We start from the raw sequence: 15758 nt of genomic DNA, 5'->3' as shown, positions 1-15758 counted from the left end.
TCTGAAACGGTGAGGCAGCTGTGAAGTTGTACTGCAGTACAAATACACGTCCGCAGGAGAGTTTAAAAACTGACACCAGGTCAGTTTTAGGCTCAGTCTTAAAACCTGGTCACGTTCTAGTGACTGAAAGTGCAAACTTGGGTAAACTTTCAGGCTTGTGGAACAGGCGTGTGCTGAGAGCCGGTGAAATGGCTCCTTTTACTACACCAGCGTTGTCTTCCAGCTGCAGAGCCACGTTCATTCAACATCTGCTGGACTAAAGTAGGAACTGCAGAGTTTGGAACGAAGCCTCGGCTGTCATCTTTCTCATTGAAATCATTGATTTAACCTGCTCAGACCAGCAGAGGGTGCTCGTACACCAGCAACAGCTGAGGGGGACTACAAACTTCTAAACACAACAACACAGGGCCTGAACAGGTGTTAAATAAAACTTTATTGATCAGCTGAACAATAGTTTTGTAGTTCATTCTGCTGAAAGCATGCCGTCCTCCCTTCTTTAAAAACATGCCAGACCACCTGCAGCAGCTGCTCTGAAACACCTGAGCTGCAGGTTAGGTCAACGTGTTAGTTCTGTGGGCGGGACCACCTGATCAGTCACTGATGATCAGCTTTGATTTACTGATGATGTTGAAGCTGCTTCCTCAGTGAGCTGCAAGATTGGACGCAGCTGCTCGTCCAACGAGGGGGCGTCGGCTTCATTAATTACAATCCAATCAAATTCAACTCCGTTGTCCAGACCGCACTCCGACTCTGCATCGTCGACACCTGAGAGACCGAGATGGGCAGACAGGTGAGACGGAAAAAGGTGAGAGAAACAAACGGTTAGTAGGAGGATTCAATCTCACCTGCAGTGAAGCTCCACCCCCTCTGTGACCTGGTCTTCTCGGAACTTTGAACTCTGACACTTTGAGTCTGTTGAGGAAACTCTGCCTGGAACCACTGCAGGTCTGAGAGCCGCCGCGCGTCGCTCACCAACTGACCAATCACAGAGCACAGCTCAGCTGTCTGAAGGATGACATCACAGCAACATGATCCACGCTCACCTACCCACACTGGTTGGCAGGCTCCTCTGCTCGCCAGGCGACAGAAGAAGCCGGGGTCCTGGCGGCGGCGAGATTCTCCCCAGTGAATCATGTCAGCTCGATACTGCTCCTTATAAGGTCCAGGACCCATCAACTGGTCCAGGTCCAGACCGTGTTCCTGCAGAACCAGAAGCAGCCTTCTTGGTATAGTGTCTGGCTGTGGTTTATCAGCTTCAGGTACAGTAGCAAACTGGCAGGTATGATGAGGTGTGACCCCCGAATGGGCTGGTTCACCTGGACACCTCACACATGTCTGAGTATGAATATAAACTGCTGCTGGAGGATGTGGTCCATGAGGTGGTTCCCAGGAACCTTCTGGAGATCAAACCTGCTGCCCTACTCGCACATCCTCCATCGTCATCAGCCTGAGCAAACCTGAAGGAGCTCCGAGACCTGGACGGTCACCCACCTTAATCCAGGAGAACCAGTTGGCCAGGGATCTAAACTCATGACCTCCAGGTAAAGTGCAGAGATTTGTGTGAAGGTGCATCTGGAGCAGGTGAGACTCACCTGAGCATACTGCTCCTTTAGGGGTCCAGACAGGCGCAGGATGCAGCAGACGTCAGGGCCCAACCTGCACGGTCAGCGCAGTGAGGTAAACATGGACAGGTGTTCAAGTGTTCCAGGTGTTTGTGTTTTAAACAACAAACACTCGGAAACACAAATAACAAATATTTACAAATACAAGGTTAACATTAAGAAAGGCGGATTTAAAAACTGGATCGTGATATAATAATGATGATGATGATGGTGGTGGCGGTGGGTTATCTTATACAAAAAGTGCAGTTTGTTCTTCTCTGGTTTCTGTTTTAGCTGTAGTGGAGCTGAAACTGGGTCCGAAATCTGCTGTGAAAATTCAAATGTCTCTTGTTGCTGAATTTTCCATAAATTACGAAATATTCCAGGTGTGTTTACCTCTGCTGGATCAGCTCCGTCACGTAATCTTTTCCGGACTTCCTCTTCCCGCTGAAGACCAGAACCAGGCTGGGCTCGGAGACCCGGTCCTCCATTGCTGATCAATCCTCTCATTCAGCTCCGCGCGCATCGATCAGCTTCTGTTTATCAGTTCAGATTTCCGGTCGGACCATGACGGACCGGAGCCGTAACTGGCCCAGTAGACGGGAAGGAACAAAACCAAAGTCCTCCGCGAGCGCAGGTCATCAGTCACCGAAGCTTCATCAGATCAATTATCAATACCAAACCGACTGGCCATCGATCTGCGACGCGTCAAGCTGTTTGTGGACAAAACGGAGCTCGGTTTGTGTAACGCAATAGCGATATTACGGTAACACATGATCGTCGTCAGATGTGGACTGAACCACTGTGCAGGGAGGAGGGGGCGTCGTCACTGCTAACGTAAAGAAAGAAAGAGCGAGGCTAAAAAAACAAACTTTGAAAATTGAAATTTAAAAAACAGATTAGAGGTGATTTTAGCTTAAAACTAGAAACTTTATTATTTTAAAACAAAACAAAACCAGGCGATCAATAATAGTCGTCGTCGTCATCAAGAACCAAATCTAATACAACCTTTAACTCAGAAATGGACAAATTCTTATCCAGGTCAGTCCCGAGTGATTCCCGAGCATTAACCGGACTGGGAGCTTTTCCGTTTTGACGTTCCTGCCGCTCCTGCTTTACTTAGTACGACCCATTATGACGCCTTCGTGAGCCGACGAAGATGGCGGCGCGTGTCGTGGGGAGAACAGGGAGGCTCGCGGCAGTCGTAAGGAGCTCCGCTGTGCGCGTGAGGGAAACTTTAATTATGCAGCATTTTGTTGATGCCCTCACTCGGGCGTCTGTGACGTCAGAAAGCGGACTGTTTGAGCGATGATAGAGTAAATACGTTTTTTAGGGTGTTGACCTCTCACCCAGCTATCGCATGTCCACCTGAGGCGCGTGCCTCAGCGCACAGGCAGCTGAGTGGTTGATTAGAAGTTCCCATGAATTCAGCCAGATGTGAGCAGATGTTTCCTGAGCTGTCCTGGCTGATTTCATCCTCTGCACTGACAGTACACTGTATATGTCAGGATATTAGATTATAAGGCAATGCGTATTTTATAGGGCTGAACGATTATGGAAAATAATCTAATTGCGATTTTTTTGCCCCAATATTGCGATTGCGATGCGATATGCGATTATTTTTTAAGGTCTTTGTCTTCTGTATTATTAAACAAAGACAAGCAATACATCATATAGTATGGCCAATACTATATTACATTAATTTTAAACTGTTCTTTCCTGGAAGACAGACCTCTGTTATGATGACATGAGGTGATGCATGAATTGATGACTGACATTTTTATTTAACTTCTTCAATCACAACAGTATATTTGAACATACACAATAGTTTATTTTTAGCTTACAAACATCTGAGCATAAAGTGCTGACAAGGAACCCTGGTGTAAACATTAAAATGAAAGTCAGTGCAATGTGCAGATTGCAGAAATATACATAAAAAAAATCAGTGGCTTTACCACACTCAGTTTTTCGACATCTGTGAACTACCGGTACTAGACAGTCATTAAATTAAAAAATAATATTAAATAAATAAAACTAATAAATAAAAAATGCACACATCTTACTGATCTCTGCAGTCAGTAACATTACACATAAAGTGCAAACATAATAGCAATTGTATAAACACACACACAAACACGCCTTTAAATTAAAACTGGCTGAACATCTTGATTATCTGCAGTAAGTAACAGCAACACAGCACAAACTAAAGTGCACAATGAGTATGGCTCAGCTAGCCATAATCATCCTAGCTCACAGGTTTTTTGCTAGGAAGACCAGCATATCTACTTTTGCTGGCTTTAAGGATGAGCGAGTGCAGGTCACTATATTCCCTCCAGTGCTGAACAGACGCTCTGAGGGGGCACTTGTGGCTGGCACACACAGATATTTGCGGGCCATCTTGCACAGTCGTGGAAAGTGAATGTTGTGCACCTTCCACCAGGCTAAGGGATCATCCTCTCCGTCAATGACAGGGGTCAACAGGTAACTATTCAACTCTGCCTCCACGACATCTTCAAGTGGCAGAGGCAAAGCTGAAGAGGCCGCACTGGTCCTCAGACGGTTGGGTAGGCCGGATGTAAACGGCCGTGAAATTGGACGGTCTAGCCTTCTGATTAGCGTCACCGCTGTCTCGGTGGAGTTTAATAAACTCGGCCGTCTGCTTCTTGCTATCTAAAATATAACCAGACACTGGCGTAAATTCTCGACTGTCTCATACTTCTGTTTAATAAGTTTTCTGTTTGACGTTTAGTCAGCTGTGTGAAAACCAAGGAGGAACCCACCCGGGGGATTAATAAAGTTTTATTTTATCTAATCTAATAACTTTAATCTCAGCCAAACCGATTTACTCACGAACAAACAAAACACGGAAAAAAGCCCAACAATAACATTTTTAGGTTGTCTAAGTGACTTATATATTACGTTTAACCCGAGCAGCGAAACTCCGCGGTGATCTGAAAATGATGTGCCGGGAGTTGTGCCGTTCTCGGCCGCATCAGTAACCCTCGAGCTCCCGGCTAGCTGTCGAGCTGGTGGGTAACAGACGCCTCCGAAAACGTCGAAGCACTTTTGCAAATATGCGATATCTTGATAAACCGAGCAGATATTTGATGTTTACACAACTAGTTTCTCGCCTGGAAATATGTTAAAAGTTTATTTTGTGACCCAGAAAGATTAATAAGAGTAATTTTAAAACTTAGTAGCGGCCGCCATTGTTGGAAACTGGAGTTTGGCTGGGCCGCGCTATGAATTCTGGGATATGGTGGGCCACGAAGGACACACCCGACCCATCCTTCAAATTCGGGGAAAAGGAGGACGCATTTGTCGGCTACATTCGGAGGAGTCTACGAATTTGGACAGCCTTCGGCGCGTCGCTGTGACGTAATCGGTCTACAAATGCGGCCTCAGGAGAATGCAGCCCATGAATTTGGACATGTCCAGAGTATAATCGCAGCCTTTGCGGTTAGAAAATTGCACTTGATCATGTCGCGATATTATCGCAAATGCGATATATCGTTCAGCCCTAGTATTTTATATTTCTCACTAATTTCCCCCTATCTCAGTTACTGTGCTGAAGTGCGGGGGAATACATATGCGAGTAATATAAAACCTGTATACTTGTTACAGAAGAAAGTGGTACGAATGGTTCATAATGTTAAATATAGAGAACATACAAATAATCTGTTTATAAAATCGAATTTGTTGAAATTATAAGATTTAGTGAAATTACAAACATTATTAATCATGTTCAAGGCAAAAAATAATACATTACCTCTGAAGTTACAAAGTTTATTTGTATTGTGTTCAGGAAGTGGGGATTGTAGAAGGAAATTTTATTTGAGGCATCAGTTTGCTAGGACCTCACAAAGGCAAATGTGTCTGACGGTTAGCGGTATAAGAACATGGAATTCTCTTCATGATAATCTTAAGAGTTGTACAAATATACACCGTTTTAAAATGTGTTACACGCTTAAAACGATAACTGGGCTAAATGTGGAAGGAACAGTTCTTCTGTGCCATCAAGTAGAATCAGAATCAGAGAGACTTTATTTATCAGGTAATAAAAGTGAGATAATAAATACACAGAATATACAGTATATACACAGTTTTAAAATTTTACAGTTTTAAAATTAAAGTGACTGAAAGGTCAGTAAATAACTGTAAGTGACTATAAGTGAATGAATTGTCGGTAGTATAAGAAGAGTTTATGTTTCTGGTGTGGGGAATGGTCTTATCAGCTGGAGTTAGTCCTGCAGGAAATGCAGCGGAGGCGCCGCCCGGAGGGGAGCCACTGAAATGCAGGGTGAAGAATGTGAGAGGGGTCATTGATGATTTTGGCTGCCTGTCTAAGGACCTGTTGGCTGAAAACCGGTGCAAGAGTAGTATTTTTGTAGTATTTTATATTAGTAGAATTGTATATTGTTGATTATATTCATTTGTTGTTTTGTTTTGCATTGTTAAATATAGATAAATGTTAGAGTGCGCCCACTTGTAAGATTGATTGGAGTTCAGATAGGGGGCAGGTGCTTATAACAATTTATTCCTCTTCCTGCTCCTTTTCACCTATGGGTGCGGTGCTATATTAATATGAATGAGGACTTGTGTGAAGGAAATCAAATACTGCTGAACCATGTGTGAAACAAATAAAATAAAAAAAAATAAAAAAAATGAAATGAAAATGCATTAGTTGTGCCGCTTCTTAATGATGGTATCTTAGCTAACAACCCCAACTACCAGGTTCAACTTGTAATTGGCTAAAAATAACTTAACCTACCGGTGAGAGGGACGTTGCTAGCTGGCAGTTGTTGTTTTTTTTTTGGTTTTTTTTGTTTGTTTTTTTTGTGTGTCCCGTTTGGATCTTTAGCCATCAGAATTGTTGTCTTAAGGCCAAGAAAGATGCCAAGCGGATTTATTTTACCAAGTGGATCATCATGGCCTTGCCATATTGGTCCATTTGATTGACCTTTATTATAATTATGAATTTATTTTATTTTTGGTTGCTACAAACGGGACAGACATGACTGGGGGATAGGACAGGGAGAAAGAATGAAAGAAAGAGAGGGAGAGAAAGAAAACCAAAGGGGAGAAGAGACGGTGAGAAGGGGGGGAAGAAAGAAAAAAAATGCCTGGATCACCTGTATGGAGGAAAAAAAACAGAAGAGAAAGCAAACAACAAAGAGCAACATAATAAAAAAACAGCACCATCACAATAAACTAGCTAGCAGTAGATATCAGTAGATACTAAACATTAAACGATATTGTGCAGCACGCAAGATAAACAGCGCACAATGTGCTTTGAGGCAGCAGCCAAGAAAGCTGTAGTCCACGTCTGTGAACACCCGGGTGTACACCTGTGTGCACACCTGTGTGGATCAGCATGCTTGTATTCCAAAGGTTTCTCCATGTAACGATCTGCTAGGAAGTGTGGGGAGCCATAGCCCCGTCCCCCAGGGCATGAAGCAGGTATGGAGGAGCTCCAGGCCCCAGACATCCAGAGGCCCCAGAGTACGAGGACCCGAGGAGGACCACCAAAGGGGGGGAACCGTGCCACCCTCCTGGGAAGAGCTGAGTATAGCCCCAAAGGAGAGGTCACCCAGCAGCTACGGAGCAGAGGCCAGAGGGGGTTGCAGTGGCGTGCCCGCGGGCTCTGCCGGCAGCCAGCTGTGCCAGAGAGGACCAGGCCTCAGGCTGTACCCCACCCCCCGGAAGGGGCCCAGCCGGGCCACAGGCGCCAGGCCCCGCCAATCGGCCACCAGGAGTGAGCCGGTACATACATGAGCCCCCAGCCCCAGACACCAAGAACCACCAACACACCAACGTCTAAGGGCATCAGCAACTGGCAGGGAGTGTGGTGAGCGGAGATAGGCCTCCGTACCTCGGAGAGCTTGAGATGTTCCCAGAGAGGTGAAGTCTAAGACCCAAGCTGACATATAGACACAGACGAACAGGCACACGCAGACATAAAACGTGCATTCCCACCCCCATATACACAACCAAATACTCGGCACTCACCCAACGTGTAGACAGACACAAATAGACACTGCACAAACAGTCGCACTCCCCAAACATACTCTATATCCCAGGTCCAGGTACCCCCGCCCCCAGAGGGGCAAGCCGCACCTAGACCCAGGAGATGTAACCCTTCTCTCTGGGGTGGAGGCAAGCGGACCACCTCCTTATCTGCAGTAGCAGGGAGGCCCCGCATCCCAGACCCCAATCTGACGGCCAGCACCTCCCCCCTGCTCCCCAGCCCTGACGGCTGATAGAACCGGGGTGAGTGAAGAAGCTTCTGATAGGTTAGTAGAGTCCATGTGAGTAAATTGGTGGCACACCTGTGGATGCATATAAGGCAAAACACAGAGCCTGCAGGGCTCGCAAAATCGCTAGCCCGATGACTGAATGTAGTGTAAAGCGCTTTGGGGTCCTTAGGGACTGAGGAAAGCGCTATACAAATGCAGGCCATTTAGTCAAATGGTTGTTTGCCAAAACTCATCAGAACATGTATCCAGTACTTAGTGTTTCCTTTTTAGATGCCATTTGTTTCTTTTCGAATTCATATTTATTAAGTTTTGCAGGCTTGTTTGCTCAACAAGGCTAAATAATTATATAAACGTTTCTGAATCTAAATAGTGGACTTTGGTATAATTAAACAATAAGTGTAGTGCAGGTCTATGATTATTTTTAGTGCTACTATTGTCTAGTTTTGATTCTGGTTCTGTTTTGGTTAAGTCCTAAGTAGTCCTGATTTTGAACTGTTGTAGTCCTGTTTTAATTCCAGATCAGTTCTGGGTCTGGTTGAATTGGGGTTTAGTCCTCGTGTCTTGATACAGCCCTGACTGTGTTCTCAATCAATCAGTATCAAAATACTTTATTGATCCCTGGGGGAAATTATTTTTCGTTACAGTGCTCCATTATAAACAAACATTAACAAAGACAGACAACACACTAACTAAGAATAGCACAATATATACAGGCATATATATATACATAAAAGTCACTTATTAATAAATAGCTGAAAAAGAACATGTGCAAGAAGGGTGTAGCTGTTGCAGTAACCAGTGTGTTAAGTGGATGCGTTGTACAGGGAGCCACAGGCAGGAAAGATTTCCTGTGTCGTTCAGTGGTGCTTTTCGGTAATCTCAGTCTCTCACTGAACGAGCTCCTGTGACTGACCAGCATGTCATGGAGTGGGTGGGAGGTGTTATCCAACATTGTCTTTATCTTGGACAGCATCCGCCTCTCCGACACCACCTTGAGGGAGTCCAGCTCCATCCCCACAACATTACTGGCCTTACGGATCAGTTTATCCAGTCTGTTGGCATCTGCTGCCCTCAGCCTGCTCCCCCAGCATGCAACAGCATAGAGGATCGCACTGGCCACAACAGACTCGTAGAAAATCCTCAGCATTTTCTGGCAGATGTTGAAGGACCTCAGTCGCCTCAAAAAATAGAGACGACTCTGGCCCTTCCTGTAAAGTGCTGTGGTGTTTTTAGCCCAGTCCAGTTTATTGTCAATGTGTACTCCAAGGTATTTATAGTCCTCCACAATGTCAACACTGAACCCCTGGATTGAAACAGGGGTCAAGTGTTTCCTGGTCTTCCTGAAGTCCACGATCAGTTCCTTGGTCTTTGCCACGTTGAGCTGCAGATGATTCTGCTCACACCACGTGACAAAGGAGTCGACCACAGCCCGGTACTCTGTCTCATCATCCCTGCTGATGCATCCAACCACCAGGAGGAAGCTGGAGTTTCCACTCCAGCTTCCTCCTGTAATTGTCCTTAGCCTTTCTGATCTTGTCCTTTAGTAACACCTGGACCTTCCTCACCTCCTCTTTGTTGCCCCCTCTGAAAGCCCTCTTCTTGTTGTTGAGGAGGGCTTTGATGTCCTTAGTCACCCACGGCTTGTTATTTGGGTAACAATGAACAGTCTGAGCTGGAACAATGGAGTCGGTGCAGAAAGTTATGTAGTCTGTGATACACTCAGTAAGCCCATTGATGTCCTCGGCGTGAGGCTCACAGAGTGTTTCCCAGTCGGTCACCTCGAAACAGCCCTGTAGTTCTGCTAAGGCCTCCTCTGACCACCTCCTAACAGTCCTGGTGGTCACAGGTTCCCTCCTCACAATTGGCACATAGCGGGGGGTGAGGTGAATCAGGTTATGATCTGACCTACCAAGTGGGGGGAGGGAGGAGGAGCTGTATGCATCCTTGACGTTAGCATACAGTAGGTCTAAAATTTTCTCTCCCCTGGTGGGACAGTCCACATATTGTTTGAATGTTGGTGTATTGTCCAGTGATACATGGTTGAAGTCACCCGAGATCACAATAAAGGCACTCGGGTGCTGAGTCTGTAACCGAGCTATGGCAGAGTGGATAGTGTCACATGCAGCTGTGGGGTTAGCAGAGGGAGGAACATAAACAGCCACCAAGATGACGTGAGAGAATTCCCTGGGTAAATAATACGGCCTGAGTCCAACAGCACACAGTTCAGTGTCCGGGCAACAAATCCTTTCTTTGATTGTTATGTTGGCAGGGTTACACCACCGGTTGTTAACTACAGCAAGCCCACCTCCTTTCCGCTTACCGCTAGCGATGCTGTCGCTGTCCGCCCGAACAGTGTGGAAGCCTTCCACGGAAGCATTCTCATCGGGAATGTCCTGGTGCATCCATGATTCGGTGAAACACATCAGGCTACACTCTCGGTATTCCCTCTGACTCCGTACCAGTGCTGAGAGCTCGTCGATTTTATTCGATAACGATCGCACATTTCCCATCACGATAGACGGCAGACACGGTTTATACCTCCTCCTCGCTTCGAGCCTCTGCTGTCTCACCGTCTCTTTCTTCTCTTCTGTCCTTGACCTCTGCATCCCCGATGTGTTTTCCTCCAAATTTCAGCTGGTACTTCTGCGGGCCTGGCCAGCGAGCCGGCCGGCATCAGGGCGATCAGCTGATCTCTGGAGTAAACAGTCCGTGAGTGTAGGAGATGTGCCGCGGTCCCGTTCCATGATAAAAGTAACAGTTCCACGGCCACCAGAAGAACAAAAACTTTCTCAATCCACATGATTGAGTAAAAGATAATAAACGGATGAAAATACAAGTCAGAAAAAAAGAATACGTAAGAAAACAGAGCTAAACTAAGAGAAAAAGCAGGAGCGACTGTAACAGGCTGCACGCTGGTTGGCGCATGCGCACTAAAAGACTGTCTTGCTGCTTAATTAAAAAACTAGTTTAAGGTGCCCTTCATATGTGATATATATTTTTTTCCTATATGAAGTCATTCTTTTTAGAACAAAACACAGCCTAATAAATCTTTCAGTCATTTCTAACCCCCCCCCCCCCCACTCTCAAAAATCGAGAGTGTACCTTATGTATGAATTCTGGTTGTGCTTACTGACCTCGAACCGATTTTGGCTGCAGAAATCTGTTAAAAATGTTTTAGTGTAACTTTGGTAAGCAGCACTGCTTGATGGATCGTCAGAGCATTACGGCTGCCGTAGTGAGGAGCTTCGCGGAGTAATCTGCGTCCAAAACTCCGTCGCCTTCAGGTCCCAAAGTCAAAGACACTGAGAGTTAAAAACGGTCTAAATTCTTTCATCTTTAATTAAATCATCAGCGTTGCTGCTTTACCAGGTGTAACAATTAAGTTTTACATCCAGGCATCCATGAAAACAGAATTCATTAAATTTCACAGAGTTAGAAGTTAACAGGAAGTTAGCTCGCTAGCTTCCACCTAAACATTTCATACCATGTTCTGACTGAGATTTTTGAAACTAATTCAAACGTACAGCTCTGCTGCCACTTCTAACATAAAGACAGAAAACTAAACAGCAGTGGCGTTTGCAGGGTTACTGAAGTTGGACTACCTGGTATATAATGTTGTGCTACGTGATTGCTAGCGACACAGCTATGTTAGCATAACATTAGCACAGTGAAGCTGGAGGATGAAGCCAACTTTTTTCCCCACTCGATAAAAGTTAACGTGAGGGATTCTGGTGGTCAGGGACAAATGCAGTCGCATAGCAGGATGCTATACACGGGCCAAACTTCAGTCAGGAGAACAACTGAGATTATTCATCCACAATACGAGGTTAGTTATTAATATACTGCAACAACATGGGAACAGAACAGCTGCGAGAGAATTCAACATTAATGAATCGATGTTACGGAAGTGGAGGAAGCGCAGTTTTTGGCTTTCCCCATATTTCAAAAGTGCTTCATCTCTTTGCTATGACTGTCGCCCGCCATAATTTCCAGATGATAATGGTTGCAGCCGTTGCGATGCTTTCGACCAAAACAGGCGCAGCTTGATGACATCATCAACATGCGCTATCACGATAGAGCGATATAGTCAAAATCTCTATCGTTGGCCAAATTTATATCGTTTCTATCGTATATTGTTTATATCGCCCACCCCTTGCTCCAATCCCTCCATATTGTGGCCAGTCACATGCGAGGATCTAAGATAATATACAGAGAGGGTGAGAGATGCGACAGTCAAGTGGAGCGTGCGTCTGTCCTCTCAGTAAATGAGTGAGACAGTAGACAGCGGTGAGGAGGGCTATGCGAGTGCAAAAACACATAAATATGCCCGACACCCGTAAACGAAGCAGCATCTGGCTGCAGTTTAAAGACTTTTTTTTTGTCTTGGTCTTGTCTTTGTCTCAGTTTAGGTGGTCTTGACTACAAGTCTACTCTGTATTAACAAACATGCCATATTGGCCCAGTTTATTTTTCTTATCATTGTTGTGAGGAGACCATAAATAGCATTTGGATTTTCTGTTGTACAGTTCATTTGATGTTATGGATAAAAACCTTTGATCCTTTTTTTGTTTCAAAATAGCTGATAACTATTCGCTGATAGCTGCCAACATCTGCGAACAAATATAATTCTATAAAGTGGTTCTATATAGTGTGTAACTGTTCATATAAAGCGTTATTACATTTATTGCTAATGCAGTCATATGGCACATTGACTTCTGAGGAAATTTTAGATGGCACTCATCATCAGAAAGGTTGCCGACCCCTGCACTATACAACCATCATCAGCTAAAATTCATATGAATCTCTGCTACACTTGATGTAACTGTGTTCTTTACTTTAAACCATCGCAGTGCAGCAAACTAACCTGTTTATCCTGCTCTAACCTGCAGAGGATTTTAAATAACAGTTAGTCCGCCTCAGATTGATTTACAGCAGGTTTCACAATATGAAACAGCCGCACAACTACTGTAACCTGCACATTTTCACTTTATTCTCCAAACGATTATTAACAGGTTTTTCTTAACGTGGCCCTGATACTCCGTAGAGCAATGAGACTGATCAGTTTCATCAGAGTAAATAAGCATGCGATTGGTGGTGGTTAGATGAACTTCCTGTCAGGAGATTAATGAGCTCAATAAGCCCCGACTCAGTTACACACTTATTTACTAGAAGGACTCACCTGTCAGGTACATTTTGAGAGTTCAAATTGGAAGAGTCTATCAATAAAGAGGCTAACTGATGCTCAATGTAATCAATCACTACTTTTACCGGATTGATGAAGTGATTAATCGTATGTGTTTGCAGCTCCAGTCGAGGCTCCACGGGTCAACAGGTCTCCGCTCCGGGTCGCAGGCCAACTTTTTTCCGCCCCTTGAAGACGCCATGCTGCCCTCGGGAAGCTTCAATAACCGTATGGCCTTAATCACAGGAGGAGGGACAGGGCTGGGGCGCGCCATGACTGCCACCCTGTCGCAGCTGGGAGCGCAGTGCATCATTGCCAGCAGGTTAGAGGTCACATGACCATAATCTGTTTTAAATCTGATCGTCAGCGCAGGAACTGTCGATTTCATCACGATGTTTGCAGAGATCCTACAGAACCAGCTGGTGAAGGTGAAGAGAGGCCCATTAAAACCGCACCGTTAACTTTAACCTCTCCTCTCTCATTATTAAGAATCGTCACACTGAGGTTTACCTCAGTTATTTTTGATAGCAGGGAAAACCTGTTTTCATACATTAGACCAGAACTCTAGAGAGCCTCTGAGTTCTCCTCTTCAGTAACCTGACTTTATAGATGAGTCGGTGCCTTTTTCATCAGAGCAACATTCGGATCTTCCTCCATCTCCTCTTTAAACCAAGCAGCCACCAGAACTCAAAACCAGCCGCGAGCACTGTCTGAACCCTGATTCCATCTTGGTTTGTGCTTCAGGAAGCTGGACGTCCTGCAGCGGACAGCTGAGGAGATCAGCAGCCAAACTGGAAACAAGGTCAGAACCAGAATCTGGATCCAGTACAGACTCTGTGTAATCTGTCCTGGTCCAAACGAGTTGTCTCTTTGTCCTCAGGTGCATGCGGTGCAGTGTGATGTCAGAGATCCTCAGGCCGTCTCTCAATGTGTTGATCAGATTGAGGCTCTGACTGGACTTCCTGATGTAAGCACACACACACCAAACACTCACCTCTTTCTGGATCTCTGAGGCCCCTCATTGGCTGACCCGTACCCCAAACCTTCCATCCTGATTGGTGCAGGTAATAATCAACAATGCTGCAGGAAACTTTGTCTGTCCGTCAGAACGTCTGTCGCCAAACGCCTGGAAGACCATCACCGACATCGTCCTGAACGGGACAGCGTTTGTCACCTTGGAGCTCGGAAAGAGGCTGATCCAGAACCAGAAAGGTAGAGAAACCTTTTGCTGTCCAGCTGTTGATTGGCTCTTTAGGCATAGAGTGCCACCTTTTTTGGCATTCGAGACTTCTCTCCGAGAATCTGTTCAGATGTCTTTCACTGTCTCGCTCTGATCATGTGTATCAGGTATGTTGCGGTCTGGTTTTTATTGTTGTTTGTTTAGGAGCATCCTTCCTTGCCATCACCACCATATATGCTGAGTCTGGTTCTGGTTTTGTGGTCCCGAGTGCTTCAGCAAAGGCCGGAGTTGAGGCGCTCTACAAGTAGGTTAAATTCCATTTTGATTTCGGAGGTCACTCTGTAAGGTTAGATGACCTTGAACGTCTCACAGCATCACCTGTGGTTAGCATTATTAGTGTTGTGGCTGTGTCTCAGGTCTCTGGCAGCAGAATGGGGGCGCTATGGCCACAGATTCAACATCATCCAGCCTGGACCAATCAGAACAAAGGTGCCACCCACGTGACTGTAGCTGCTGGTGTTTGTTATCTTCAGTTTGTTGTTGTTGTTTAGGTTTTTTGGCTTGTTTGGGGGGTTTCAGGGGGCCTTCAGCCGTTTGGACCCAACTGGAGCCTTTGAGAAGGCCATGATCGACCGCATCCCAACGGGCCGACTCGGCACACCAGCTGAGATCGCAAACCTGGCGGCTTATGTGAGCAGCAACTATGCCTCCTGGATGTCTGGAGCTGTGAGTTTAAAATGACCTGGGGTCAAAGGTCAAACAGTTGTAGGGTTGGATGGTTCATGAGGTGTATTTGCGAGGCGCCACTAATTGGTCAGATTGAACTTCCTGCTGAATGTAACAGGAACTGCATGTTTGTTTTCAGGTGATTCGGTTTGATGGAGGAGAGTATGTGTCACTCGCAGGAGAGTTTAATGAACTGCGCAGTGTGAGTGTCGCATTGTGTCCCTCTGCCAATTTCACACCTGAATATTCAGTGGCTCCACCTATTTACTGTATTAACATTTGTTCAACTCTTTGTGTCTCAGGTGACTCCCGATCAGTGGAAGCTACTGGAGGCGATGATCAGAAAGACCAAAGGATCCTGAAAGCACAGTGACACTCATCATAAGACCACCACAGTCATTCAAATCACTCTCTGCAGTGACGATGTAATTATAAACCTGACAGGAGTTCAGATAAGTGAATGAATGATCAATCAGCTGATCTTCAATAGCCAACCTGTTAGCTTACAGCTGGGGTGAGGCTGTCACATGACTGTTTGCACATACTCAGTGTAAATGCTTTGGACAGTTTGATAATAAAAAAGGTCATCTTCTGAGGTCTGAGTTTCTTTTTTGTTTTTGCGTTTTTACTTTTAACAGTTTTTATTCATGATCAGGAAAAGCAAAAACACATAACAAAGCAGACAAGAGAAAAAACCCCAAAGGAAATCACATGCATTAAAGTCATATACCTGTGCAAATACGCATATCGGGGAAAAACAGAAAAGAAAAGAAAACAGAAAGAAGAGAGAAACAAACAAGAAAGAAACAAAA

General features: G+C 45.2%; 2 protein-coding genes across 5 annotated transcripts; one reads left to right on the top strand and one right to left on the bottom strand.

Moving 5' to 3' along the window:
* Window positions 1-415: 415 nt before the first annotated feature.
* Window positions 416-2722, bottom strand: pmvk (phosphomevalonate kinase). The gene is made up of 6 exons (XM_080308206.1): window positions 2610-2722; window positions 1998-2314; window positions 1593-1656; window positions 1048-1200; window positions 846-975; window positions 416-765 (listed from the first exon to the last, which is right to left on the bottom strand). Exons 2-6 carry the CDS (start codon window positions 2090-2092, stop codon window positions 605-607), a joined length of 603 nt encoding a protein of 200 aa, XP_080164332.1. The 5' UTR covers window positions 2093-2314; window positions 2610-2722; the 3' UTR covers window positions 416-604.
* decr1 (2,4-dienoyl CoA reductase 1, mitochondrial) lies at window positions 1618-15541 on the top strand. 4 transcript variants are annotated; one of them, XM_026185689.2, is made up of 10 exons: window positions 1618-1677; window positions 13163-13362; window positions 13785-13842; window positions 13921-14007; window positions 14105-14252; window positions 14425-14524; window positions 14637-14709; window positions 14800-14946; window positions 15086-15148; window positions 15249-15541. In XM_026185689.2, exons 1-10 carry the CDS (start codon window positions 1633-1635, stop codon window positions 15306-15308), a joined length of 981 nt encoding a protein of 326 aa, XP_026041474.2. In that variant the 5' UTR covers window positions 1618-1632; the 3' UTR covers window positions 15309-15541. The 4 variants fall into 4 exon arrangements, with proteins under 4 accessions (XP_026041474.2, XP_080164330.1, XP_026041476.1 ...); XM_080308204.1 differs by lacking the exon at window positions 1618-1677 and adding an exon at window positions 2415-2642; XM_026185691.2 differs by lacking the exon at window positions 1618-1677 and adding an exon at window positions 2646-2826.
* The last annotated feature ends 217 nt before the right edge of the window (window positions 15542-15758 follow it).

The sequence above is a fragment of the Astatotilapia calliptera genome, chromosome 11, assembly GCF_964374335.1.
Source record: "Astatotilapia calliptera chromosome 11, fAstCal68.1, whole genome shotgun sequence".
In the NCBI taxonomy this organism is placed as follows: domain Eukaryota; kingdom Metazoa; phylum Chordata; class Actinopteri; order Cichliformes; family Cichlidae; genus Astatotilapia; species Astatotilapia calliptera.
Note: the sequence above shows the minus strand (reverse complement) of the source record. Positions and strands in the feature narration are given on the sequence as shown.

Coding starts and splice junctions, on each gene's coding strand:
- pmvk (XM_080308206.1), bottom strand. CDS start 2,092: ATGGAGGACCGGGTCTCCGAGCCCAGCCTGGTTCTGGTCTTCAGCGGG. Junction 1,657..1,997: donor ACGGAGCTGATCCAGCAGAG/GTAAACACACCT, acceptor CTGACCGTGCAG/GTTGGGCCCTGACGTCTGCT. Junction 976..1,047: donor GAGCCTGCCAACCAGTGTGG/GTAGGTGAGCGT, acceptor GTGATTGGTCAG/TTGGTGAGCGACGCGCGGCG.
- decr1 (XM_026185691.2), top strand. CDS start 2,761: ATGGCGGCGCGTGTCGTGGGGAGAACAGGGAGGCTCGCGGCAGTCGTA. Junction 2,827..13,162: donor TAAGGAGCTCCGCTGTGCGC/GTGAGGGAAACT, acceptor ATGTGTTTGCAG/CTCCAGTCGAGGCTCCACGG. Junction 13,843..13,920: donor GCAGCCAAACTGGAAACAAG/GTCAGAACCAGA, acceptor CTTTGTCCTCAG/GTGCATGCGGTGCAGTGTGA.